Here is a 27624-nt window from a genome sequence, read left to right on the forward strand (position 1 = left end):
GAATTTGAATGCAAAAAAAACCCACAATATATAACCCATTTTTTGAGTACAATATAAAAGATGATGTTACGCAGAGTAAATAGATACCTAACATATCAAGCTTTAAAATTGTGCATGCTTGTGGAATGGCGTCAAACTACAGTACTTGAAAATCTCCATCATTAGCTCAATAAACTACATAAACTATATACATGTTCTAGTGCTTTGTGAGATTCATATTGCAATTCACAAGTACACTCTTAGTTACATCGGTATTAAACATCATATAGGTAACATATCAAGAAATGGGGAACAGCAATCAGTGGAAAAAACAAAAAGTTGTTTGATTTTTTATGTCTGCATATAATTGATAAGGAGTAGCTATGTTTATTACATGATATACTTTTTTGTACTACATTCCAGACAAGTTGTCTAGACCCCAGCATGTTGCCCTTTGGTACTTAATGTGTGCCCTTTGGACCACAACAGCCAGCCTTCCTGCTTCATCAGCAGGTGTTCTAGATAAGAATGTGCTGCTCATTTCTTTTTCCCTTTTTTTTTTTTTTTTTTTAGTTTTCTTTTCTCTGATCTTTGATAATGGAGCTTGCTGTGGGGAATCTCAAAGTTGGTGATAGCATTTTTTTTGGGAAACTACAGGTAGCACAATTGTAATTGAAATGTACTGGACTTTATATGTAGTGATCTTAAACAGTCTTATGTAACTATGTGCCTAAAAGTCTTCTGTAGCATTACATAGACCAAATATTATGTGCAGTCCTATGGTAAAATCAGAGGCTGCACATAAAGCCTCCTATATCTAATAATTTGGCAACCAAAGATCTACAGTTTGCAGTGTTTCTAGCCACTGAAACCAACATTCCTAGAATTTTTTTGGCAACACCTGGTATCATAAGTTAATTTGTACATTGGTATAGATTAATTCATTAGTTTATTGTGGTCACCTAATTTTAGGGGTTCGGTTTTTATTTACTTTATTACTATTATTTTTCTAGCATAGAACTTCCCAAAATAAAACCTCAAAAAGCATATAGCAGGGTAACCAATATTTTCTGAGGAAAGCTCAGACGCTTGTAATTTTTAACCAACTGGAGTTTGGCTTAAATTTTTTGTTTAAGGGTTTAGATATGCTTTAAGCTACTCTGGCTTACTGTAAAGCAGGCAGTTGGAGGCTTGGTATGGGGAGGCTCCCAGACTGGTGTGCACGTTTACACAATCAGCTTAGTTTTACTAAATTTTATTTGGGACTGGTTTGCTTTAATCAGCAGTGTACAAAGGTAAAATTCAATAATTATTTTCCCATGTATGGCTGATCAGCACTGATCTGGCGAGATTTTTTTTTCCATGCATTCATGCATGATTGTTTGACTGGTTCAAGTATTTGACTAGCTGCATGAGAATCTTTAAAAACAGAGTGCAGGATTCACAGAAATATAACTTTGGTCTCTTAAACAAAAACCCCAAAGCTCATCTTGTCTAAAAATAGGAATGATTAGCTGTAGTTGAATCATACAAAGTAAAAAAAAGAGTGCTGGAAGCTTGTAAGACAATCTTACCTGTCACCCTGATATCCTGGAGGGCAGCTACATGTAAATCCATTGGACATGGGTGAGCAAATTCTGCCATGTGAGCAAGAAGATGTGGCACAAGGGTTGGTACCCATGACACAGTTGGGGCCAGGGAAGGGAGAATGGCATAGACAGGCATATGCTGGAGAAATAAATAATATAAATGTTAACAACTTGACAGCTAATGATCTAAAGCAACCAACTCTATAATGAAGCCATGGCCTCTTACCTCCATTGGGCATTTCTGCACACATTCTCTCACTGGGACATGGGTTGTGTTTACAAGCATGGTTATGATCACAGCATGGTGATGTGCCCTTCTGCTGAATAGACTGCCCCATGCTTTCCACTGCTTGACCGTTGATGCTGATGTCATCCAGACAGCCCTGGAATCCTTGAGACACATAGTCTGATTCCTGTATCAATGCCCCAATAAACAGGTGAGAAGAATGACCTGAGCAGTCTGGCAGGGGCAGCTCAGATTCTATGCTGTCCACATGGAACTTGGCAAATTTGGCGGTCACCTCGAGGATAATACTATGCAGAGTTCCATCATTTACCATTGTCTCCAAAAGCAGGTTCTTGGTCATAATTCCTTGGCACTGATATTTATATTGCAAATACCCATTATCAAGCTGTAAACCAAAAAACAAACTAAGATTAAGAGGAGAACACCACTGTGCTCTGCTCATAAGAGCCAAATGGCAAACATCACTGACAGTGCAAAGGGAAGTAATATGCAGTAGTAACAACCAACAAGATTTTATATTCCAACAGGTTAGAATGATTAACATGATTAAATATCATTTAATAAAAGCAATGTGATTGGATATTGTTTCCATTAATTTGCAAAAGCTAGCTGAAACCTCTTTACCTCTTTAGTTTACTAACACAATGTATAAAGCAATGGTGTGCAGTAACTCAAAGGTCAGATTTACTTTCATTGTCTTGTCTACACTGAACATGCCAGCACATGGCTAAGCATTTAATAACTTTGCCTTGGAGCACGGTCACCAGGCTCATTCAGTTTCCAGCACAGGCATACAGTATCAGTCAGAGGCGTAACTAGAATCTTCAGGGCCCCGATGCAAGAAACCACGAAGGGCCCCCACAAGGGGTGTTGCTGGGTCTAAAAAAAAAAACTCCGGCTAGATATATATATATATATATATATATATATATATATATATATATATATATATATTTGTTACATATCTGGGTGCGGATCCCCCACTTACATCAGGGTCCCCAGAGCCCCCCTCATTACATTAGGGTCCCCAGAGAGCCTCCCTACTTACATCAGGGTCCCCAGAGAGCCTTCCCTTACACCAGGGTCCCCAGAGAGCCTCCCCTTACATCAGGGTCCCCCAGAGAGCCTCCCCTTACACCAGGGTCCCCAGAGAGCCTCCCCCTACATCGGGGTTTCCAGAGAGCCTCCCCTAATATCAGGGTCCCCAGATAGCCTCACCCTACATCAGGGTCTCCAGAGAGCCTCCCCTTACATCAGGGTCCCCAGGGAGCCTCCCCTTACATCAGGGTACCCAGAGAGCCTCCCTACTTACATCAGGGTCCCCAGAGAGCCTCCCCTTACATCAGGGTCCCCAGAGAGCCTCCCCTTACACCAGGGTCCCCAGAGAGGCTCCCTACTTACATTAGGGTCCCCAGAGCCCCCCTCCTTACATCAGTGTCACCAGAAAGTCCCTCCTTACATCAGGGTCCCCAGAGAGCCCCTCCTTACATCAAGGTCCCCAGAGAGCCCCTCCTTACATTAGGGTCCCCAGAGAGCCTCCCCTTACATCAGGGTCCCCAGAGAGCCTCCCCTTACATCAGGGTCCCCAGAGAGCCTCCCCTTACACCAGGGTCCCCAGAGAGCCTCCCCTTACACCAGGGTCCCCAGAGAGCCTCCCTACTTACATTAGGGTCCCCAGAGCCCCCCTCCTTACATCAGTGTCACCAGAAAGTCCCTCCTTACATCAGGGTCCCCAGAGAGCCCCTCCTTACATCAAGGTCCCCAGAGAGCCCCTCCTTACATCAATGTCCCCAGAGAGCCCCCCTTACATTAAGGTACCCAGAGAGCCCCTCCTTACATCAAGGTCCCCAAAGAGCCCCTCCTTACATCAAGGTCCCCAAAGAGCCCCTCCTTACATCAGGGTCCCCAGAGAGCCCCTCCTTACATCAGGGTCCCCAGAGAGCCCCCTTACATCAGTATCCCCAGAGAGCCCCCCTTACATCAGTGTCCCCAGAGGGTCCCTTACTTACATCAGGGTCCCAAGAGAGCCCCCCTTACATTAGTGTCCCCAGAGAGCCCCCCTTACATTAGTGTCCCCAGAGAGCCCCCCTTACATTAGTGTCCCCAGAGAGCCCCCCTTACATTAGTGTCCCCAGAGAGCCCCCCTTACATTAGTGTCCCCAGAGAGCCCCCCTTGCATTAGTGTGCCCAGAGAGGCTCCCCCTTACATTAGTGTTCCCAGAGAGCCCCCCCTTACATTAGTGTCTCCAGAGAGACCCCCCTTACATTAGTGTCCCCAGAGAGCCCCCCCTTACATTAGTGTCCCCCGAGAGCCCCCCTTACATTAGTGTCCCCAGAGAGCCCCCTTACATTAGTGTCCCCAGAGGGCCCCACCCTCTTACATCAGGGTCCCCAGACTGCCCCCCCTTCCAGGGGTTCCTCGTATACCTGGCTGGTACCTGGGCTGGGGAGGTGGGAGGCGACGATCGGCAGCTCTATAGTGTCCATGGGCGGTGGGATCTCCATGAGGCTAGTAGTTCTCTTCCCCAGTGTATAAAGTGGAGAGGGGAGGAGCCTCTGACCCAAGCATGGATCAGTAACAGTGTACAAGCAGAGCCTACTTACTTGTACACTGAAGAGTGAAACTGCTAGATGTTCGGGTCAGAGGCCCCTCTCCTCTCAACTGTGTAGACTCAGGAAGAGAACTACAAGCCCCAGGGAGATCCCGCCGCCCACAGGCAACAGAGCTGCCAATCTTCGCCTCCCACCTCCCCCTCACTGCATTCTAAATGGACAGCCAGAGGTGCAGGGGGAGATGCCGGGTCTTGGGGCCCCCCACAGTGGCAGAACAGCAGGGCCCAGTCGCAAGTGCGACTGCAGCGCCCCTATAGTTCCGCCACTGGTATCAGTATTGTGCTTGTACATTCTACCTGTGTTTGTGTAGGCTTCCTCATGAACATACAGTATAAACCATATATTTACAGTATGCAGTTTTGAATAAGTGGCTCAACATATTAGGCTATATTTGCACTATGCACCATCAATACTGGATTTACATTTGGCCATTGGGGCCTAAATAAAATAATTTGCATGGCTTTGTCCACTGTTTTAAAATGAGGAATAATCCTATTTTTTATGATATGTAATGAAATGAGACATGTTAATATCTTTGGTGCTAAGAAGGTTCCTCTGTGCTATCCACAAATTCAGTTGGAGGGCTGTTTATTTCTTTAGTCCCCTCTTACCATAACCTTATTGGTTACAGTGCCTTGCAAAAGTATTCACCCCCCATGGCTTTTTACCTATTTTGTTACATTACAGCCTTTAGTTCAATGTTTTTTTTTTAATCTGAATTATATGTGATGGATGAAAACACAATAGTCTAAGTTGGTGAAGTAAAATTAGAAAAAAATATAGATAAAACTATTTTTCAGAAATAAAAAACTGATAATTGGCATGTGCGTATGTATTCACCCCCTTTGTTATGAAGTCCATAAAAAGCTCTGGTGCAACTAATTACCTTCAGAAGTGACATAATTAGTGAAATGATGTCCACCTGTGTGCAATCTAAGTGTCACATGATCTGTCATTACAGACCTTTACAGACCTTTTGGAAAGGCCCCAGAGGCTGCAACACCTAAGCAAGAGGCACCACTAACCAAACACTGCCATGAAGACCAAGGAACGCTCCAAACAAGTAAGGGACAATGTTGTTAAGAAGAACAAGTCAAGGTTAGGTTATAAAAAATTATCCAAATCTTTGATGATCCCAAGGAGCACCATCAAATCTATCATAACCAAATGGAAAGAACATGGCACAACAGCAAACTTGCCAAGAGACAGCCGCACACCAAAACTCACAGACCGGGCAAGGAGGGCATTAATCAGAGAGGCAGCACAGAGACCTAAGGTAACCCTGGAGGAGCTACAGAGTTCCACAGCAGAGACTGGAGTATCTGTACACAGGATGACAATAAGCCATACGTTCCATAGAGTTGGGCTTTATGGCAGAGTGGCCAGAAGAAAGCCATTACTTTCAGCAAAAAACAAAATGGCACATTTTGAGTTTGTGAAAAGGCATGTGGGAGACTTCCAAAATGTATGGAGGAAGGTGCTCTGGTCTGATGAGACTTAAATTGAACTTTTTGGCCATCAAAGAAAACACTATGTCTGGCGCAAACCCAACACATCAAACTCAAAGAAAACCATCTCCACAGTGAAACGTAGTGGTGACAGCATCATGCTGTGTGGATGTTTTTCAGCAGTCGGGACTGGGAAACTGGTCAGTGTTGAGGGAAAGATGGATGGTACTAAATACAGGGATATTCTTGAGCAAAACCTGCACCACTCTGTGTGTGATTTGAGGCTAGGACGGAGGTTCACCTTCCAGCAGGACAAATAACCCAAACACACTGCTAAAGCAACACTTGAGTCGTTTAAGGGGAAACATGTAAATGTATTGGAATGGCCTAGTCAAAACCCAGACCTCAATCCAATAGAAAATCTGTGGTCAGATTTAAAGATTGCTGTTTACAAGCGCAAACCATCCAACTTGAAGGAGCCGGAGCAGTTTTGCGAGGAGGAATGGGCAAAAATCCCAGTAGTAAGATGTGGCAAGCTCATAGAGACTTATCCAAAGCGACTTGGAGCTGTGATAGCCGCAAAAGGTGGCTCTACAAAGTATTCACTTTAGGGGTTGAATAGTTATGCACACTGACTTTTTCTGTTATTTTGTCCTATTTGTTGTTTGCTTCACAATAATAAAAAAAAAAAAAAAAAACAAATTCAAAGTTGTGGGCATGTTCTGTAAATTAAATGATGCAAATCCTCAAACAATCCATGTTCATTCCAGGTTGCGAGTCAACAAAACACGAAAAATGCCAAGGGGGTGAATACTTTTGCAAGGCACTGTATAATTGCTTCTACTGCATGTTGAAAGAGAGCAAATATATAAAACAATTGTCACCAGCGATGCTGGAAAACTCATATAAGGAGTAGATCGTTAATAGGTGGCGTGAAGCAGTATTCCTCACCAGATATCAAGTGGGATCTGAAGATACCGAAGGCAGATATCCCTTGACATAAATCTTGTCTAATGAGGGCTCTTTATTTAGATCACATTACCATTACACATGGGTCTACCACACCTGTTGGTCAGGTCACCTCCAACATAACAGCATTGTTTATAAACTAATCCATCAATGCTTTTTCCGCTTACACTTTAATTTGGGGTGTCATACAACCAAGACCTGAGGCACCTGCCCGGAGACCTGGGGCTTATAAACCAAATACCCCAGCCTACCAATACTCCTCTGCTCACAACTTTCCTGAGTTCTCTGACATCATTGGTGCCAGCTGTGTCACGTCTTGCGTAGTTTTCATTAATATTTGTTTTTGACATTGTCTCCAAAGTTTTCAACATCCTAATATAGAGGGTATCAGCACAGTAGGACACAGAACAAGCAAACTGAAATTCTCTATCAGCGCGCTAGTTCTTTCCTGCGAAATGTATTCTTATCGTTCATATTTTATGAATTACGAATTGCAAAAGAAAAATGTAACCTGTTTTTCTTCTACTGCTTTCACAAGACAAGCCAAATAACTAATGATTAACAAACCTCTAAAATTATATTTGACTTTTTAGCTGCTGATCAGAACTAAATGCATCTGTACTTGTGACTGACATACTCAAATACTATTTTTTGTATATGAGGGAAAGGTTTCTTGCACAGCTCACATGCATTTTATGTGAAATGTACTGAAAAGAAAATGTACCTTTTCCACCTACAAAAATGTTGAAACAATCTGAGGCTGTACAAGCAGAAACTTGCTAAGAAGCCTTCAGGCAAGATTACTTGATCATCTACACATCCTGCCTTTTACTTTAATGAGACTTCAGTGCTTTAAGCATGACATACAGATCTAAACTATTGTAAGTATTATTATACTAACAAATATTTAGCCAGTTCATTTACAGAACAACAAACCTGCACTACAGGAAATATTGTCTGATCACAGCACAGGAGCAAAAAATCCAAGTTATACATATTCAAAAACAAGTGTAATGCTAGCCATGGGCATTAAATGACAGTGATTGCATGTGTGTTACCAAAATATACAATTGTATAACCTGCACATATATGGTGGTTAAATAATTACATGGAGCAGCTACCAGATATATATATACAATAATAGCAGAGGAAACTTCAAATATAGGCGACTGCCCATTTCCCCAGAAAACGATGTGCCATAGGTTTCTGCTGGTATATTAAAGCAAAACCATTCTACCACCACTCCAGAAGTTACATTGGAAAGCAAACAAACTTTTCTGTAAGTCCTTTTATAATAAATAGTGCAAGGTGCAAAGTCTATTAACTCAAACTATCCAATCAGAATTCACTTTGCTGAAGTCAGAATTGAATAAAGCTGGGTATACACTGAGTTTTTTTTTTCCTTAAACCAGCTGGTTGAAGTTAAAATAGCTCACAGATCTTTCCATCAACACAAATGATTTGGATGCAGGGATCTCTCCTGCTGTCCTATTGTATTTTGACAATGGGGACACCCCGGGACTGCCCCCTCCGCCACTTCAGAATACACAGATAAGCGCTGCAGCCCGCTGAACAGAACTTATGCATTAGACTGGCTTCTGTTGAATAGAGTGGAGTACATACATACCGAATGTCAGTTGATTTTATATACTGGGTATACCCAGCTTAATGCAGAACTTTTTCCCGTAATAACGTGATAAAAACTTAAGAACATACATTCCACATTGATAATTATGCTACCAAAATTAGTGTGTGCTGTAAATTGTCTTTAGCATTGCTCCTCTTTCTTCATGCCAGAGGCTTTTTGCCATTTTGCTAAAGCCCAGAGCCTTTCAGCAGCAGTAAGGCAGCCCATACACTGATCAGTGCTGCAGTCCATAGCCTGCAGTGCTGATCAAGTGGCTAAAACATGACAAGTAGATCGACTTCTGTTCAACCACAGTTCCCATACATGGATCAAAAATTGTCCGGTTCCAGCTGAACCAGCCAAATTTTGATCCATGTATAGCCAGCTTAAATCTTAGGCTGTCAGCAGATCGACCTCTATTGGCTCAGATTTTTTGAACAGTGCTGAGGGTATAGAAAAACTGAGGGTGTGCAGAGCAGTGTAAAACCGTGCATTACTGGATTTTAAACAGTATAGGCACTCATTTTTAATGTTGGAAGGATGAAACGTATCGGGGCGTGGCAACACGCCATCCTGAAGGGACACGTTGGATGCAGCCGTGCATTGCCTGATGCTACTTCTAGGATGAGCTTATATTGTGTTAACTTTGTAAATGATATTTTAACTAATAAAAGAGAGTGTTATTTTACTATACTATTGGAGGCCGTTTCTTTCTTTTTCTTATATGATTTGGTAATGATTAAGCCAGATGAAGGAGTGACGCAATGGAGATTCATCCCAGGATTTTGGGTTAACATACAAAAGCGCTTTATGCCAGTCATGAGAATAAATGGCATAAAGGTCAGGTGAGTTTCTTCTTGAAGGGGGGGGGTGTTTAACCTGCACAAGTGGTAATCCTTGAAAATTCCTGATGGATGTTCTTATGTGAATTTGTGCACTATAAAGATTTTATTTGGACTTTCTTATGAACTGTTTGCACATCTTTGGCAGTTCTGGGTTATTGATTTGGTGATGATAACTTGACATACCACTACTCTTTATAAATAAATGTATTACACCTGTAAAAAATGAATAGCCACATATAGACTCTTACCTTAAAAGTAAGCACTAAATCTTACCATCACTGTTAAAAAAATCCTTATGTCTAAAATCAACTTTAGCACTAACCCCAAAGCTTGAGGTTTAAAACTGTTACATTTATGGCTGTGATATATTAGTTAAACTGTCAATAAAAGATTTAAATTTGGCACCTATACAACATGCTAAAATCTGAAGGACCTGCACTGCAAGCTATATACCATAATGAAGTTATATGCTTTAACTGCCTGACCTGTATAGGACATCATCAGGTGTATTGTAGGTTGTCACCAAGAAAGGAGCATGTACACAAATCAGAGGATAGTGAGCGGCGTCAGTGTCAATCTGGCTATTATTCCCTATAAGTCAGCTGAACACTTCCTCATCCTTTACTGTATATGTGTTGTTGGAAAATATAAGAACTGATCTAGACCCTTACAGTTCAGGTTGCTTTTTTAAATTATTTTTTATTTAAATTAGAGTTATGGTTTAAAAATGCAACCAGGAATTTAGTGATCTTGTGGTACTATTGCAAGGGTAACGTATTGCCTTCAAAGAAAGTTAATAATATATCATTCATTTTGGTCAGATTGTTACAGTGTATACTTCTGCTCACAGATAAATAAAACCTACCTCTAGAAGAGATGAAGAAGAGCCATTTACAAACACCAAAACAGATCTAGGCTGGTGGGTTTTCAGCCTGAACTGGACTTTCCAGCCACCACTAACCTCATGGTAGTAATGTAGAAAGCTATGTCCATCAAATCGTAATGCTGTACCTGGGGGGAAAAAAAGAAGAAATATTTTTTGGTTTCCACTGAGTAAATGCTGTGCATGATCAGGGAGTGTTTAAAAAGTTTGTAAACCCCAACAAAGAGCTTCCCTTATTTGCTCCCTTTTGATCTGTTAGGCCTCATGCACATGGGCGTATGAATTTATGCTATAAATATGCTGAATGCTTTCTGCCAGAACTTGGCAGAAAAAGTGGCTCTAATGCTGCATATGTACGCATGTTTATGCACGTTTGGTGTTAAGAGTAAATGCATTCTACTGGCTAATATAATAATTTATTTGAGCCTTTGGAATACATTTACACTCATACGTGCTTGTTAATGCTTGTTTACATGTGTTTAAGTGCGTTTGTGTATAAATTATGCTTGTAAAGTTCTCTCCAATCTCAGCTTTGGTGTATTATTTTAAGCCTCTAAATGCTGCTCTTAAAATACTGATCTAAAAGAAAAATGTGCATGGCCATATGGGCTAACATAGATTTGTATTTTATTTTTTGTATGCATGAGGCCTTAAATATACCATTGGAAGCATTTCGCTATATCTGTTTAGTAACTTCCAAAAAACGAACACTGATCTTCTTCTTATAGTAGTCTACAAATTGACAAGCCTTTAATTTGTAGAGATCTGAGAGTAGGAGTGGTTGAGTAGTTTAGCAGAAGACACTGGGCAGGGCTGACAACTCAGTCCACAAAAATCCCAGCCCACAACAGGGCTTAATAGCTAAGTGCATTTCTGGCAGATAAACATGTATTTTTCTGTACTTGCAGGGTCTTTAAATGGATAAAACACTGGAAAATGTGCATGCATTGCAGAGATGCAGAGATGTACTGCATATGTCTTTTAGCAATAAAATATGGGCACTTGAGTTCACACCAGCCATAGCCATTGTGGTCTTACTCCCTACCAGAACTTTAAATATATCTCTTATATACCTTCCTTATGTAACAGAATCAAATGGGGGGGGGGCAAAAATGGATACTCAGGCTTAGTGATTTCTTCATTGTAATCCCCCACATATATTAAAAGCTGAACAGCGACTCAACAAGTTGATTTTATTGCCAACTGAGCCATCCATCTTTGCTGGGCAAACCCTTTAAATTATAAATACATTCCTTTATTATTATTTGATTTGTGATGTATGTAGTGACATGTACATGTATTTGGAAAGCAATACTTAACATTAAAGTAAATAGGGAAAATAACCTTTCCTGCCACTTCAATGTACAGTAAAACCTTGGTTTGAGAGTAACTTGGTTTGAGAGTGTTTTGCAAGACAAGCAACATTTTTTCATAAATTTTGACTTGATATACAAGCAATGTTTTGATATACAAGTAGCGTCAGGTCACAACTGTGTATAAAAGAGAAGAGAGGCACCTCTAAGTGTGGCAATATGGTTACATTTAATGAAGGTACAACATTTCGTAACTCACATCCTCCCAACTCATCATCCTTCGCACCGCCATCGGCGTCATACCTTCCATGCTGCGCTGCACGAGCTCTTCAAGCCTTGCTTTCAGATCGCTCTACTGCAGGGTAGTCTTCCTGGTCACGATTGCAGACTGACAGCAGTGAGAGCCGGAAGTGCGGACCATGGTCTATGTGGACAGCTTTACCCCAGATGCCTGCATACTTAGATGTGCCAGTTTTAATCATCAACCATGTCATGTGAGTTGCTAAATGTTGTACCTTTATTAATTGTAACTATATTGCTACCTTTAAAGGCGCCTCTCTTCTCTTTTATACTCTGTAACCCCTGCTGGATTTTTCTTCTAATCCCCTTGTGGAGGCTGCCATTTGTGGATGGACATTTTATGGTTAAACAACCTATCACATTGCTATAATCTTCTTATATGGATTATAAACTGAAAGACCTATGAATAAATGGTTGTGGAACGAATCATCTGCGTTTTTATTATTTCTTATGGGGAAATTTGCTTTGATATACAAGTGCTTTGGATTACAAGCATGTTTCCGGAACGAATTATGCTCGCAATCCAAGGTTTTTCTCTATTTCGATGTGGCCCTGGGCAGTCAACTTTTTCCAGAGCTTGAAATAAATCAGCTCTAAGGTTGCTGGACCATTTGCAACTATCCTCTCTAGCACCTTCAAATGCTCCAGCAGCACATTACAAATTGCCTCTGGTTCTGTTAGGAGAAACAGTGCTCACTGTATATTGAAGAACCTGTGGAGGGGTTTTCTTCTTTTGTTCTGAAAGATTTATTTTTAAAAACTAGTAACTGGTAGAAGCTGGAAGCTATAGACTGCACAAACACTTTACTTTCTTACTGCTCTTAACAACATTTAAAGTATATCTAAAGCCATGTTTTGGATAGGATAGTAAAGGGTTAAAACCCTGAAAGATTTTTTTTTTCATCTGTGGCTCATTTTGGTGATTTACCTTTACTTACTGACTTGCAAACACAACAGGCAGTAAAAATAAATATTTTTAATGTGTGAAGGATGTTCTCAGATATCCTTTTAAACAGACTATTGGGCATTTGTGACTTGCACAAGAATTTGGATTTTCCATCACTTTCTGATTTAAAGTGTTGATGGTCACCAGGATACATGAAAAGATTAAATGTACCAAAACCCACACAGACAGCAAACACAACCTGACAGGGTTGCTAGCCCCTTCATGTTCTACCCATATCTACCCAATTTCTACCCTATCTTGTGAGGGGGCAGAATGTCAAACACTCAAATGAACTTACTATTGCATGTGCAGATTTGTCGAAGAGTGTGCTGTGGAGTAATAACACTGAGCCTGGCAGTGCTGTGTGAAGATAATACTGATGGGTCCAGCTTGATCATCTCCTGACATGACCGATTTTTGCACTGTAAACCATTGCAGGGCAAGTGAAATATCCTCTCAATATGTAAACCCGTGGACTGGTCCAGCTCACTTTTCACCTCACTGATTTTTTCAGCCAAAGCCTGTGGTTTACTGAGTGAGCTAGAGCTCATCCCAGTCACTAAGACAAGATCCAAAGATGATGATGTCTCATCTTTTTGAAGACTAGCCATCTGAATCTGCTGTCGGTCTACTGAAAGAAGGTTCCCAAGAAACCTCTGAAAATTGCGCCAATGGTCTCCTATAAAGTCCTCTGGAGATAAGCTCTTGAATCGAAGAACCAATGATTGCTGGAGAGCCTCATCGCTAAAACACCAGACATAGATATGAACAGGTGCCATGGAGGTAAATGAACCATCACTGACTGTGACGTTGAAAAAATATTGACCTTGCTGAAGACTTTCAAGCGCAATGACCTTGCCATCAGTAATTCCAACAGAAAAGAGACCTTTTCTAAGCTCCTCTTCAGCCAACCTGTACATCAATGTGTCATGAGGATCTTGGTCAGTTGCATGCAGTTTGCCCAACACAGTGCCGTGAAATGATGCCTCACTGGTAGTGATAAATATTTCCAGTGGCAGCACTGTAGGAGAGTGGCGGCTTTGGTCAATGACTTGGATGCTGACAAAAGTGGAAGATGAAAGGTGTGGGGTGCCATTGTCAGAAACCTAAGCCAACAGAAAAGAATAGGGTTAGTGTTGTTATTTTTTGTCAAATATATATTTTCATTACAGTTTTTTTCATTTAAATTTTTTTATATCAAATCTTTAGTTATTAGTTACTGGCACTACCACCAAACAACCATTAACCTCGACTGAGGCACTAGGAAAGTTTGTTTATTTATCTAATAATCAATTTATCTTCTTGAAGGTGAAAGTCTATATTATCACTACTATTAAAAAAAATCTCTTAAAAGTATTGGGAAAACTCTTTGGACACCATTCTTAACTATCCCAATCCAGATAAAAAAGGTGGTTTTCAGTCCAATTTTATCGCCAACCCCTGGACTACTTCTCCATGGCAACCAATCAACAAATCAATCCAAACTTTCCCCCAGTTACAGGCTAACGACCTATGAAAGTCTCTGTGACTTTCCTGGGAATGATTAAGGCAGCGATGCATCATGAAATGACACTTTCATTTTTCTACCATTATTACATATCCCCAGACTGATCATATCTCAAAGCCCTAAGCCTTTTGAACTGTTGCCCTAAATTTGGGCATTTGGATGCCAATTTATATCACTCACTCTAGACATGCTCTGGGATCATACAATCCTGGATTACAGTATAGCGATATATTACTTCACATCCAGTTAAGTTGCCTTTATCCCTGGCATTGGCTCTTTTTGGTCTCATAGAGGGTTGTAAACAATTGCTTAGCAGTATCTCTCTAATAGCAAAAAAGACAATTGTGCATTTACTAGACCTACCCTTACCCTCCTTCCTTCTCATTATTCAAGAGTGGACCTATGTACTCTGCATGGAATGGATGGTGGCCTTTTTAAACACTGACACTCAGCTTCAATAATTTTTTGACATCTGGGAGCCCTTTATTCAAAGCTCAAAGGATAGGTTCACCCTTTAGAGCATGTTACATCCATCTTTGGGATGGAACATGCAACATGTTCCAGCATCCTCTCCCTCACCCCCTGAGCCCCCTACTCCTGTGACAGTGGTCGGGGGTTCCTCTCCTCATCACATTTAAAATCAGCGCAGCTGTGCAGGTGTTTTTTTGGAAGCGCCGCTAACCTGCACCAGACCCATGGGTACACTACACTAATGCACTACTAGATAAACCACACTGCATCAGTGTGAAAGGGGCCTAACAACACACGCCTGATGAAGGGGTCCTGTGAGGCTCTGAAACTTTGCTTCTGTAACTAAACTAACTAAAGCATTGGACCTGTTCTGGAGATCCCTGGTGTGCTGGTGACATATTTTCTGCTTTGAATGTCAAAGTTTTCCAGCTGGTGGTCACTGCAGCACCCACTTACATCCACATCCATTTCACAGGAACATGTGTGTTGGGAATATTGTGTTTAGAGGCCTAACCTCTGACACACAATAATCAAAAGCACAATGTGTTCGAAACACACAATATTATCAGAAAGATTATTTATCAATGACCCCTAAATGAATTTCAACTCCCTACTTAAATTATTTCCCAACTCTTAGTGCAGTAAGCAATTAAAGCAGACCAGTTTTTTAGTGCAAGATCTGCTTTACCATACAAATAAAGTGAAAGTACTAAAGATACTTAAAGAACTGATAGTTTAGATACCTCCGTCAAACTGCTGCTCCAGTGCTAATTATTGTTTTCACATGATACAGGTCTAGCCATCAGGGACTCATTAGAAAGGGAGATTGCAAAGTTGATTTTGTCATGGCTTTATTGGCTATGTTTCCATAGATTATCACCTTTAATGTTTTTTATAGTCTCATTCCCCTTAGAATACTTCTGATTACAACTTACCTTTATTTTCAAGACATGCTTCTCTTTGGAACCTCTGCTGAGGACAGCTGTAGTAGAGAGGACACCATCTGGACTGATCTGGAACATGCTGTCTTCATTTCCTTCCATGATCTGAAAATTAAATGGTGGTCCATTTTTGGAAGAATCCTTATCTGTTGCAATAAGTGTCAACACACTAGTACCAGCTGGGGAATTGTCCTGTGGATAAGATAACAGTATAGGTTGAGTCTGGCCAGTGTCAGCAAATAACAATAGCATATTGATACTCAAAAAGTCAAATTCAGAAGTTTGATTGTTTAATGGGCAGTAACCCATACTACAAAATCAGAATTGAACTTATACCAAACTGACTTAGGTAAGCAAAAATGTATTTGATTGCTGTTGGCAAAAGCAGTTATTATATTTTCATCTATCTTTGCATTGTATTGTTCAAGATGCCTAATAATCACCATACCTGAAGCACAAGGCTGTAGTTGGACTGTAAAAACACAGGTGGGTTATCATTGACATCTAGTAAGTGGATCTGAACTGTCACCTCATTGTAGAGTGCTTGGACACCATTGTCATTTGCGCGAACCACAAGAGAATATTTGGCTTTCTGTTAAAAATTAAAGACATCCCATTAGAGATATGTGAAAAAAATGAAAGGAAACTGATAGCAACTCATATTTATGTGCTCAAATAATCTACAAAATGCATTAAATTATTTATTAATGAATGCAGAGCTAAATTAATGCATGGCTTTTATACCTGTCCAGAATTTATCTTAATTCTGCCCCACATTTCCAACAGTTTTAATGATTGTAATGTGTTGCCTTCAAATCCAAGACATCTAGACGCAAGATGCCCCACAAAAACCTTCAGGCTGTTTTTTTCTGGAATAGTATGCTTTATTGTGGTGGAATGTGCTATTTACATCTAGCACTGCATGCTAAGAATAAATTAAGCAGAACAAAAGATTCTTCAAAGACAAAATGTTGCATAACATTGCAAACCAGCTTCTAAAAATAATGCTCAAAACAGACACAGGCATGTCTTATGAAGGATTACAAAGATATTGTGGTTGGAAGTTAGTGAAACAGAATCTGGACCAAGCTGGATCTGGAGAAGACCTCACCTGCTCTCGGTCAAGTCGACTCAGAACTCTGAGATCTCCCCGCTCAGGATGTATTGAGAAGTGACCATGGGGATCTCCTTTCACAATTTTTAAAGTGACTTTATTGTTCTTTGGTCCATCTAAGTCAACAGCTGAGATCTACAGAGGTGAAACACAGAAGTATCAAATGTTAGTAAAAGTAGGTACAGACACTACAAAGCTTGTGAAAAACTGACGACTACATAGTGGAAAGAATGGAAATGCATAGCTACACAGCTAGTACAGGGGTCTCCAAACTTTCTAAACAAAGGGCCAGTTTACTGTCCTTCAGACTTAAGGGGGGCCAGACTGTAGCCATTGGGAGTGGAAAAGGTCTCAACGTCAGTGGGAAAAAACAATGCTCAATCTTTGGTGTCATTGGGAGGAATTGTGCCTCATCATTGGTGTCATTGGATCCCATTGTTGGTGTCATTGGGAGGAATTGTGCCCCATCTTTGGTGTCATTGAGCCCCATTGTTGCTGTCATTGGGAGGAATTGTGCCCCATCATTGGTGTTATTGGGAGGAATTGTTTCCCATCATTGGTGTCATTGCACCCCGTTATTGGTGTAATTGAGAGGAATTGTGCCCCATCTTTGGTGTCATTGGGAAGCATTCTGCCCCTTCATTGGTGTCAGTGTGGGGAAATTATGCACCATTGTTGGTATCAGTGGATGAAAATAGTGCTCCAAGGGACGGTTAAAAGTAAACAAAGGGCCACATCTGGCTCCCGGGCCACAGTTTGGAGGCCACTGTTATAGTACATCAGACTGCTTACTTTATTTTAGATGCAATCTGCTGCTAACAATGTTTTTAAGGCCTGTTTGCAACATCTGATATGGACAGATATCTGCCTAATGTGCCCATGCTGTCCTCCCATGACTACTGCTATGCCCTGCACAATCCAGCAGTTTCCTGTTGGTGCTGAATGTCTGAATTGGTCGCATGATGATCTAAGAGGATAGCCAAATAGGCTACAGAACATCCCACTTGCAGCCAAATCTACTATGTACTGTATGGCATTCTTAAGAGTAAACTGATGTTTCTTCATCACTTCTATTTTTACATCTAGTCATGCTCATAAGTAAAGAACTATAGATAGTGGGGCAGTGGCGGCTGGTCCATAAGGGTCACAGGGGAACCACCCCCCAAGATTTTCCCTAAATTAGTTTGCCAAATAAGAAAGCTAATCATGGAACAGTTTATTTTTAAACAAATGATAATATGACTAACATTTTTTAACATCTTAAAGTTAAAAAATGTTAGTCATATTATCATTTATGTAAAAATAATTTGTTTTATGTGTGTGCACTGTGCAGGGCGCCAAAGTAATGGGTGCCTATTAGATCCGTAAATTTTTGACAAGCATGCGATTTAAGCCTGAGGCTCTAATTGGCTTGTCTTAGGTTATCCTGAGGGAGCAGAGCAATCAATATATGCCATTGTGTCACTTCTGGTTTTTGCCCTCTCGTCCCCGCCAATCAGGAGGCTGAAGATTTGGAACCCAGAAAGAAGACTGGGTTAACACGGAAGACACTGGGTATCAGGGGAGCCATGACAGCTCTGGTGCGTGCGGACCTGGAGGGGTTTATTTGCCCCCCAAAATATTTAGCACCAGCCGTCACTGAAGTGGGCAGCAAATTATTGATAAATAAAGGTCATGTTTTACTGGTTCTATTCTATAACCAATGGGATTTAGATTTTTTTTCCCATTTCTGGTTCCTCACCATCACAACCAGATCTCCCACCACTGCATTCTCTGGGATTTCTTCCTGGTATTCCTCCTGGCTGAAGACAGGCTTGTGATCATTAATATCAGTGACATTTATCACAACAACCGTCACATCACTTAGAGGAGGAGAGCTCCCTCTAGTTCCTTCTATTGAGAGGTAGTATTGACGTTGGGATTCAAAGTCCAACTTTCCATTCAAATACAATATGCCTGACATGAAAACAAAACTAGATATAGTTTATTCATATTAAGTTGCATTTCAGATATAAACAACATAACAATTATATTTCACGGTAAATAAAAATGCCATTGGTTGTGATGATCCACTATACAATAATCAGTGGATGTGCATAGAACTTTTTGAGTGACGTTTGAGTGACTGATGCTTATAGAACAGTCTCCTATCTACAGGGTGGTCCTCAGATGGTCAGCTGTGGATATGCTGTCTATTGGTTAGTGACTAGCCACCTTTTCCCTTCTTATTGAAATCAGCACCTTTTTCTGCTGCTTTTGATCCTGAGCCTTTTTTCTAGCTTACTGCTTACTATGTGCTCCAATGCATTGTCCTTAGACATGGCAAAAAGACCTCAAGCAAGCTTACTGTTTTGAAAGGTCCTAGAGTTCTGTTTCCAGTTAAATGTATTTGTGTGAGTTATTATGTGCATCTTTAGACCCTCATTTTTCTGAAACAGCAAAGCATATATAGTTTTCTATAATGATGGCTACTAAAGCTTAAAAGATCTTTCCCAATGCCCATTATATCTGAACAGGTGGAAGAATCATACAGGTTGTAAATGTCAGATGAAAAAAGTTTTGATTACTGATAGAACCTTGAAAAGCTCTTATGCACGGGTACTTGGATTTGGAAGATTACTAATTACAACATATAATATTTACTTACTTAGATATTCCAGTTTTAGACTGGCCTTTGTGAATTATTTACCACTTACTATATCTCTGATACTCAAATGACAAGATCTTCCTGTAGTAGTTAGTGTTTCTACCAGCACGAGGTCAAACTGATGACCTGCTGGTTTTCAGATGTCTGTCAAATTGCTTATTTTACACTAGAGAAATTATATAGGGGGAGGGGGACACTGTTATATGACACAGAATTTAGGACCGGAAATTCTGGTGGGGGTAGCTCTTCATTGGAGTATCCATGTAATATTAGAAACATGTAATACATTTGCTGTCAGCTATCCAATACTAACTTATCAATTTTGGGTACAGTTGACTTTACAGATTATCTTTGTCTTGTGGTTGCAGCTTTTTTAATGTTTCACTTCTCTGCAATTTATTTTCTTTTAATGTAAAGGTACCATACCTGTATCTGTCAGACGGAATATGTCATTTTCATTCCCGTTCAAGATTTGATACTCAATTTTCAAATTGCTCTCAATGTCTTGTGTCAGTTTTGCCAGATTTAGAAGCTCTGAACCAACCGGCTGGTCTTCTGGCACTTGTATGATATTTTCTGGGTTTCCGAACACAGATCGGTAGTAACTGAGGGATACCACAGACACTGTAATGGGTGTGCATGTGGAAAGTGGATGAGGAAAGCCACGATCTGTGGCACAGACGGTTAACTCAATCACTACATCTTCCATGCCTTCCAGAGGTTTCTCTAGTCGTGCTACACCTGTGGTTTCATCAACTGAGAAAAGTCCATTGGCGGAGTTTGAGAGTGAATACATAACTTCAGAATTTAAACCTAAACAGAAAATTGAACAATTGAGTTTTAAAAAATAAAACCTAAATGGATTAAAAACAATTTTAATATTTCATTTTGGCAAGACTATCTAATAGTAATCCTTGCCCCAATTAAACCGTTTATTACGAGTAAATAAATTAAACATTTTCAAGATTTGCAAGCAGCCAGATTTACTATGTAATCACTATCAAAAGAGATATTAAAAAAGAAAATGAAACAAAATGGATCTACTTAGTGGATACTATATTGGAAGCTAGGTAGGATCGAGCCTGGTTAGTGCTTGGATAGTCTGGAAAAAGCTGGATTAAGAACAATTCTTATGGTTTTACATATATTTTATGGTGACACCACCAGTGTGATGGTACAGCTTTTGTTACATATTCTATTTTTAGGCATTTTTTATGGGGGGGGGGGGTGACCACACAATTAATGGTATAATGATTTTTTGTAAATTTGATGTATATAAAAATACCATCAAATACTTTTGATATTTGTTATGAAGATTAAGCAAATCGTGATGGCATTATTACATGTACATTTTATGGGGATACACATTTTTTTATTATTTAGAATGTATCTTTTTACAAATTAGATGATAATGTTGTTGATGAGCTTAGTTAGTGCTTAGTTAAATTGGCATGTAGAATAGGACATTGTATGTAAAGCTTGCAGTAGGGCAGTGGATGGTGTCTGTAGAGCAGTAGTTGTGTCAGTAGGACAGAGGTTGGTGTCAGTAGGACAGTGGATGGGGTCAGTCAGTAGAGCAGTGGATAGTGTCAGTAGAGCAGTTAATGGTGTCAGGAGGACAGCGGACAGTGTCAGTTTTTGTATTTTTATTTTTTTTTCAATCTTGTTTTTTTAATAATTTTTTTACAATATTGTTTTTTGTTATTTTTTTACTATTTTTTGGAGTTGACCAGCTGACTTCATTAGCACCATCTGCACCATCTGCACATGCATCATCTACCCTCAGCTGGTCAACTCCTTCCTGTGTCATGACCTAAAGTCTTTGCAGGAAGTAAGGCAGAACTAATGGAGCAGTGTTTACAAACCACTATTAGGACAGTGAGGCAAGTGTGTGTAGAATAAATGGAAAGCTTTTTTATTTTTGCAAAACAAGTACATTAATACTATATTGGTACAAAGGGAAACTGGTATTTAGAAAAAAAAAAAGAACAAATGGTGAACTCAGCCTTTAAGGCTCTTAGGTTGCTCCGACCACTGGATATGCCCTATAATTCTTGATGTCAGAGTCCTAGTATGTTGAACTGGTTATATTTGACTGTGTTCTTCTTTAGAAAAAATGCTAATAATCTTGTGCAATCATGCATCCCCATGCATGGGCAATTCGGCTGTTATATTCACTTGTATAAAAATTAATAAAAATATTGAACAAGAAAGATTTTTTATCTTTACCTTCATCAGGATCTCTAGCAATGACCACTGCCACAGGGGTCTTCAAAGTTGTGTTGTCATACACAGTTACAGAGTAGTGATTCATGGAGAACACTGGTCCATTATCATTGATATCCTCCAGAGACAGGACAATATCCGATTGGCATGAAAGTCCTCCTCCATCAATAGCTTTTGCAACCAAGTTATAGAATGCCTTCTGTTCCCTGTCTAAATGTGCCAGTGTTGTTAACTCTCCTGTGTACAGACACAATCAATGACTTTTAAACAGACAGTAAAAAAAATGTAATTTCTGACATTTAAAACACAAATTGATGCAGTCTGTATTTATTACAAGTCATGACATTTATTGTTAATGTAGCTAGTGTACGTTCTTGAATTTGACTTGGTATTAACTTCTTGTAATTCTCTGTACAGCAGCAGACAGAAGAGGGACTGGCAGCACTAAGCCAATCAGGAGGGCTGTATGCACATGTACAGAGTAAACACATATACACATGTATAGAGCATGTTGATGGGACAGGAGAGCAGAGAGATAATGTCATCAGCCTGCTGCTTCTTCTTCACTGTCTAATCAAATACTGGGAGCACCCTAGTTATGTTTCTTAACAGAAAATAGTCAGGTAACCAGCATGACTGTACATTCTGGTAGGGATGTGTATATCGCATTGCTGGATGTACTGAAATACAATCCTTTCATAGGTAAAACAGAACTATTATATGTATCTTAACTGCTAATTTAAATGTTTACCTAGAGGTCACCAATGCTAATAAAAGAAAAGAAAAAGCAGGAAAATGGACAGTCAGCTGCTCTTCAGTGGTAAAGGACAAGACTTGTGAGTGTTACTGAACTGCAGTAGAGAAAAATCAGGTTGCGCAGGTTTGTGCGGTGTGGCAGAGCTGTGTAAATCTCAGAACTGGGTAGACAAAAATGCAAATCCTTTAGTTGGCAAAACAGCTCCCTTGTATTTGTACTTAGCTGTTTGTCTGGAGTTTGGCTCTAAACACTAAAAAAAAATGTTTTGTAATGCATAACCATACATATATTTGATAACGTGAGAAGCAACATTCTTTGAATATACACCATGTTTTGCATTTCTTCATTATTATTTCTTCACAGGGAACATCTCTTACCCCTGCAAATGAAAATGTACCTACAGGCCAGTTCTATGATATGTGCTGTAAGCTATTTCGAACATAAATCAAGCCCTCATCAAAATCCTCACTGTTGGTTTATTTTTAGGCAAGAGAAGTGAATTGGGTAACAGTGATGAATGGTTGGTGCGTGCTTCAATTGAACCTGCACAGTACTTGGCTAGATCTAAAGGAAATGATTTTTCTTTATCTTCATACCACAAGCATGTTAAACAAGCGGGCTGATTAATATCTGTATAATTTCTAGTCTTTAGTGGAAATAAAGTTGACAATATACACTGAATTAATAAATGTTCGTTATTGGATTAGCTGAGAATTTAACAACTCTATAGTATTGTAATACAATAAGAGATTTTTTTTAAATGTCACACAACTCATTGCAACTATGGCTAAAGAATTTGTGTCTTTTACTTTTCTGAGAAGGGACAGAGAAATGGACAGCAAATTAATAGACGATCGAATGCAGCCACACTTCCAAGTATAGGGAACCTCCTCCTATGGTGCACCCTTCAGACCTGAGTGGCCAATTGACAGGCTTAACACTATCACATGAAAGACAGAGTAAAATCATCAAACCTGTGCAAGCTCTGACAACATACGACATCAAGCTTACACAGGGTATTTTGTGACAACTGCAACTGAGGAAGGAGAGCTGCAAAGGTAACTTTAAATAGGGGTGATTCTAAGCGCAAAATGTTTTTTACCTTAATGCATTCCCTGCGTAAAGGTAAAAAATGCCCCACTAACTGCCCCCCCAAACCAAACACTTACCTTACTCCTCTCACCTATTTAGTGCTGTCCTGGATGCACCACTCTCCTCTCTTCCTGGATGCACACAGCCTGGCTCGCTAATGTGCGTACACAGATGCCCCCTTAGCACACAGCTTGTTGAGTGGGCCCTTGGAAAAAGAAGGAGCGGACAGCGGCAGCCAGGGACAGACAAAAGGGAGATAAGCAACTGCTCTGTGCAATAGCATTGCACAGTACAGGTAAGTATAACCTCTTTTTTATTTTAGAAAAAAAATAGCCTTCATTATCACTTTAAAAGTATCCCATCACTCTGCCCTGAACTGTTCTTTATGTACTTATTACAAGTATAGATTTTGAGCAACACTCTCTCTTCAAGTAACAGTAAAATTTACCTGTGTACGGATCCAATCGAAACCGGTCATCTCCAAGACCATAAAGTGCATATGTAATCTGGGCATTGTTACCCAAGTCAGGGTCTTTGGCTGATATCTTGAGGATAAGGAGACCGGGAGGGGCGTCCTCAGCAACCGTTGCTGTGTATAACATCTGATAGAAGGGAGAATTATCTGAGATGAATGTTTTCCTGCATTGTAGCAACTCATCCATAGCAGGAATGTGAAATCCCAAACAAAGCTGAATAGGAGAGACTGTTCAGTAATGCCTCTGCTATTTCTGGATGAGTGAGAACTTATCTGTCTCCTCCTCAAAAGGAGAAGGAGCGCAATTCAACCAGCTCCCTGACAATCACACATGACAAGTATCAGAAGAGTGCTTATCACAGCATTCTGAGCAATTCAAAATGACAATCACATATAGCTTGCAGACGGCAATGGGCACAAATTGTACAGTTTGGTGAAAAGGTCATCAGTATAACTGATCTCCTGTTCTCCTAGCACCTCCGAATCAAACAGCCCAACAGCACATCCTTATCCATATTAGAAATCCTTTCTTCTCTCTATTAATATATATTTTCAAAGCATAATCCAAAACTCAAAAATAATTCCCTATATAGTAAACAAAAACTGCTCTACACTCTCCACACAGCTTCAAAATACCCATTGGAACTGTACATATTGGGCATAAACCTAAAGAATCTATACATTTTTTCAATTTTGGATAAAGTAGGGTATGGTTGAAAAAACCCTGTCACCCTATTTGCCTTGACTATAATTTCCATTCATTTGGGATGACATCACCACTTGTAAACACCCCCCCCCCCCATTCCCTTCCCCCTTTTTTCCTACCTTCTTCTTTCTATCTACTCCTACTTTTTGTTTTCTACCTTTCTTTTAATATTGTGTGGTACTTATATACACATTATCTCTTCTGTTTTTAATATATGCCTATTAGATTGATCTCCTTATTACTGCTCTTGCAAGACCCTTTATTGAAGAAGTCAGGGTGGTGTAGTAGCCCATTTGACGTAACGCGTATGGGGGAAGGAGTCGCAGTGGCATCCCGCGAGCATCTTGCAGTTTCTATGCATCCTGAGCCCGCACTGCTTAAGTGCTGCATTTGTGAGTAACGTTTTAATGTTTTAATGAGGAAATAAACCGTTTTGATCTGCAGAGAGCACTAGATTTTGTCTTTTTTATCCCTATGTGCACCGGACCCCATTGAGGGAATCTGTACTGGCTGGTATCCATCTAATCAGCCGGAGGCAGCACGGACGGAATAGGAGCTCCGTGACCAGCTGATCCGTTTGTATCCCTGAGAGGGAACCTGCTTTTTCTGACGTTCTGGTGAAACAGGGGTCAGAACGTGAGGTGAGTGGGTAGGATATTGAGGTGGAGAGAGGACTTGCATTTTTCAACGTTTATGCACTGGTGGTGTGTTGTGTGTTTTTGTGCAGAAGACTCTGAGGATTATTTTTGTGCATTTGGACTCTTTTTTTATTCAATACATTTTTTTTTAGAGTGTGGACTTTATCTTTATTGTTTATTGTTCACTATTCCCATTTAGGGAACACATATATTTCATTATTGTGTATTGTTCACTATTCCCAGTCAGGGAACACGAATATTTGATTGTGCACTCAGTATCTTGCTACATTGCAAGTTAATCATTTATTCTCATTTAAGGATTTATTGGTAGTTATTTTGGAAGTGCGACACTGTTTTGTTATGTATATTCTATATGTGAAGTGAACGCATTTTCTGTGTGTGCAGCAGCCAGATGGGGGGGGGGGGGGGGGGGGGGGGGTTGGGGGGGTATTTTTCAATTTTTTACATATTTTGGTGGGATTTTGTTATATCATCTATTACACATATCACTACATAGTGATTAAGGTTATTATTTGCGCTATTAGAAATTTGTTTTATTGGTCCGCATAACTGACCTGTGATCTTGTATTTTTATATGGTCACAGAACTCACTGTTGTCTTCTAATATCTGATTAAATACTAGGAAGGTATCCATTATCAACTATTCTGTTTTTGCCCTACGTACCTGATGGCATTCTGGACTGTTGTCATTGATGTCCAATACAGTAATTTCCACCTCTGTGGTTGCCTGGAACTTCCCATCAGATGCTGTCACCTTTAAGTGATGTTTCTCCATATCTTCCCTGTCCAAGGGCTTCTTGGAGGAAATTACCCACTGGTCCCCAACTTCACTGATGCTGAACAGGCCTAAGGGGTCTCCATCTGTCAGAAGAATATATCTGTCAGAGCTTATATATCATTTACATTTTTTTAAATTGGTTAAAAGAAGACAGATGATGGCTTCAGACACTCCAATTTAATACATTATTTCTAAGCACTTTCAGAAAGCATTTAATCACAAAAATAATATGGATCAAGGCAACTTTCACAATCCATGTCTACCATGTAAATAAAATAAATACAAAAACATTTGGTGGTAATTTTCCTGGATTGGTTTGATTATTTTTGCAATCAAAAGCTGATTAGAAGTGTTGAAGTTGCTAGAAAATGGGGATATGGCCAGTGAAATGTACTTTAAATAAATGTTCCTTCAAGATTAGCAAGTAATTTCTTCTACTATAGTTTTTTTGTGACGGCATTTGGGCTAATTCATTCAATGAGAATATAGTGTATTTGTAAGTGTAGAAAAGGCGCATGATGCTTTAAAAATCTCTTTAATCACATCTAAAACATATTTAACAACGATAAGTTGAAAATCTTCACTCAAACTGTTGTGTGCATATTTACTTCAGTTAGGCAATAAAATGAAAATCATCTGCACATTAGTGGATATTCAAAATAAACAGGAATTTGCTTTTCATATGATTGGAGAGTTGAAGTAAATATTCAAACAATTGTCAATTCTTGTTTCCATTTTTAAAGCCTCACTGTTAAAGCGGGGTTCCACCCAAATTTTGAACATTATCTCTATGCATTCTCTTCCTTGCCTAGATGCTGACATGCTGTGTAAAAAAATTTAAATCGCCGTAATTACCTTTTTTTTTCGAATCTTCTTAGCACTTCCTGGTTTTTCTCCCATGGGAGTAGGCGTGTTTCTAGCCTCTCCCAGACCTCCCACAGTCCCCTGGGAGCTAGTCTCAGGCTTCCCAGCATGCATTGTGCAACAGCGTCATCACAACATCTCGGTGAATGCTGGGAGCACAGCATTCACAGCATCCAGGAAATACATGCTTGTGGGCTTCAAATGCCCACAATGAAGATGGAAACCGCCTTCAGTGAATTTTATAAGTTATTCTTTACAACGAAATCGGACACAGGCGGACTTATTACACAGAACATGTGAGTAGATAATCATGAGAAGAAAAGTTTGTGAATGAACTCCAAAAAAAAAAAAACGATGGATAGGTGGACCCCCGCTTTAAAGATGTTTCAAATGTCATTAAACAGATTTTTAGAGTATTGTACACCTTTTATGCACTTATAATGGCACAACCTTTCCCTACATTAATCCCTGTCCCTGATAGCAATCCCTGTTCCCCCAATACTGCAGCAAAACTTGCTCATGTAAACCCAAGGGACACAGTTTAGTAACATGTATTATGTATCAGTATATTGTTTCTGGAGCGTGCACAGGAAAATTGCTTACAGGTAGTCCCCGAGTTACAAACACC

At 39.9% G+C, this 27624-nt stretch overlaps 1 protein-coding gene across 1 annotated transcript in view; it reads right to left on the reverse strand.

The window, feature by feature from the left end:
• Positions 1-27624, reverse strand: part of FAT2 (FAT atypical cadherin 2) — a 176366-nt gene that overhangs the window by 19338 nt on the left and 129404 nt on the right. The window contains exons 11-22 of the mRNA XM_073621123.1: positions 26019-26215; positions 23963-24116; positions 21669-21902; positions 19866-20252; positions 18534-18748; positions 16790-16927; positions 16127-16270; positions 15673-15870; positions 13058-13865; positions 10183-10328; positions 1795-2200; positions 1554-1707 (exon numbers count right to left, since the gene is read on the reverse strand). Of these exons, the coding sequence (XP_073477224.1) occupies positions 1554-1707; positions 1795-2200; positions 10183-10328; positions 13058-13865; positions 15673-15870; positions 16127-16270; positions 16790-16927; positions 18534-18748; positions 19866-20252; positions 21669-21902; positions 23963-24116; positions 26019-26215 (3181 nt within the window). The remainder of the gene's footprint in view (positions 1-1553; positions 1708-1794; positions 2201-10182; positions 10329-13057; positions 13866-15672; positions 15871-16126; positions 16271-16789; positions 16928-18533; positions 18749-19865; positions 20253-21668; positions 21903-23962; positions 24117-26018; positions 26216-27624) is intronic.

The sequence above is a fragment of the Aquarana catesbeiana genome, linkage group LG03, assembly GCF_042186555.1.
Source record: "Aquarana catesbeiana isolate 2022-GZ linkage group LG03, ASM4218655v1, whole genome shotgun sequence".
NCBI lineage: Eukaryota > Metazoa > Chordata > Amphibia > Anura > Ranidae > Aquarana > Aquarana catesbeiana.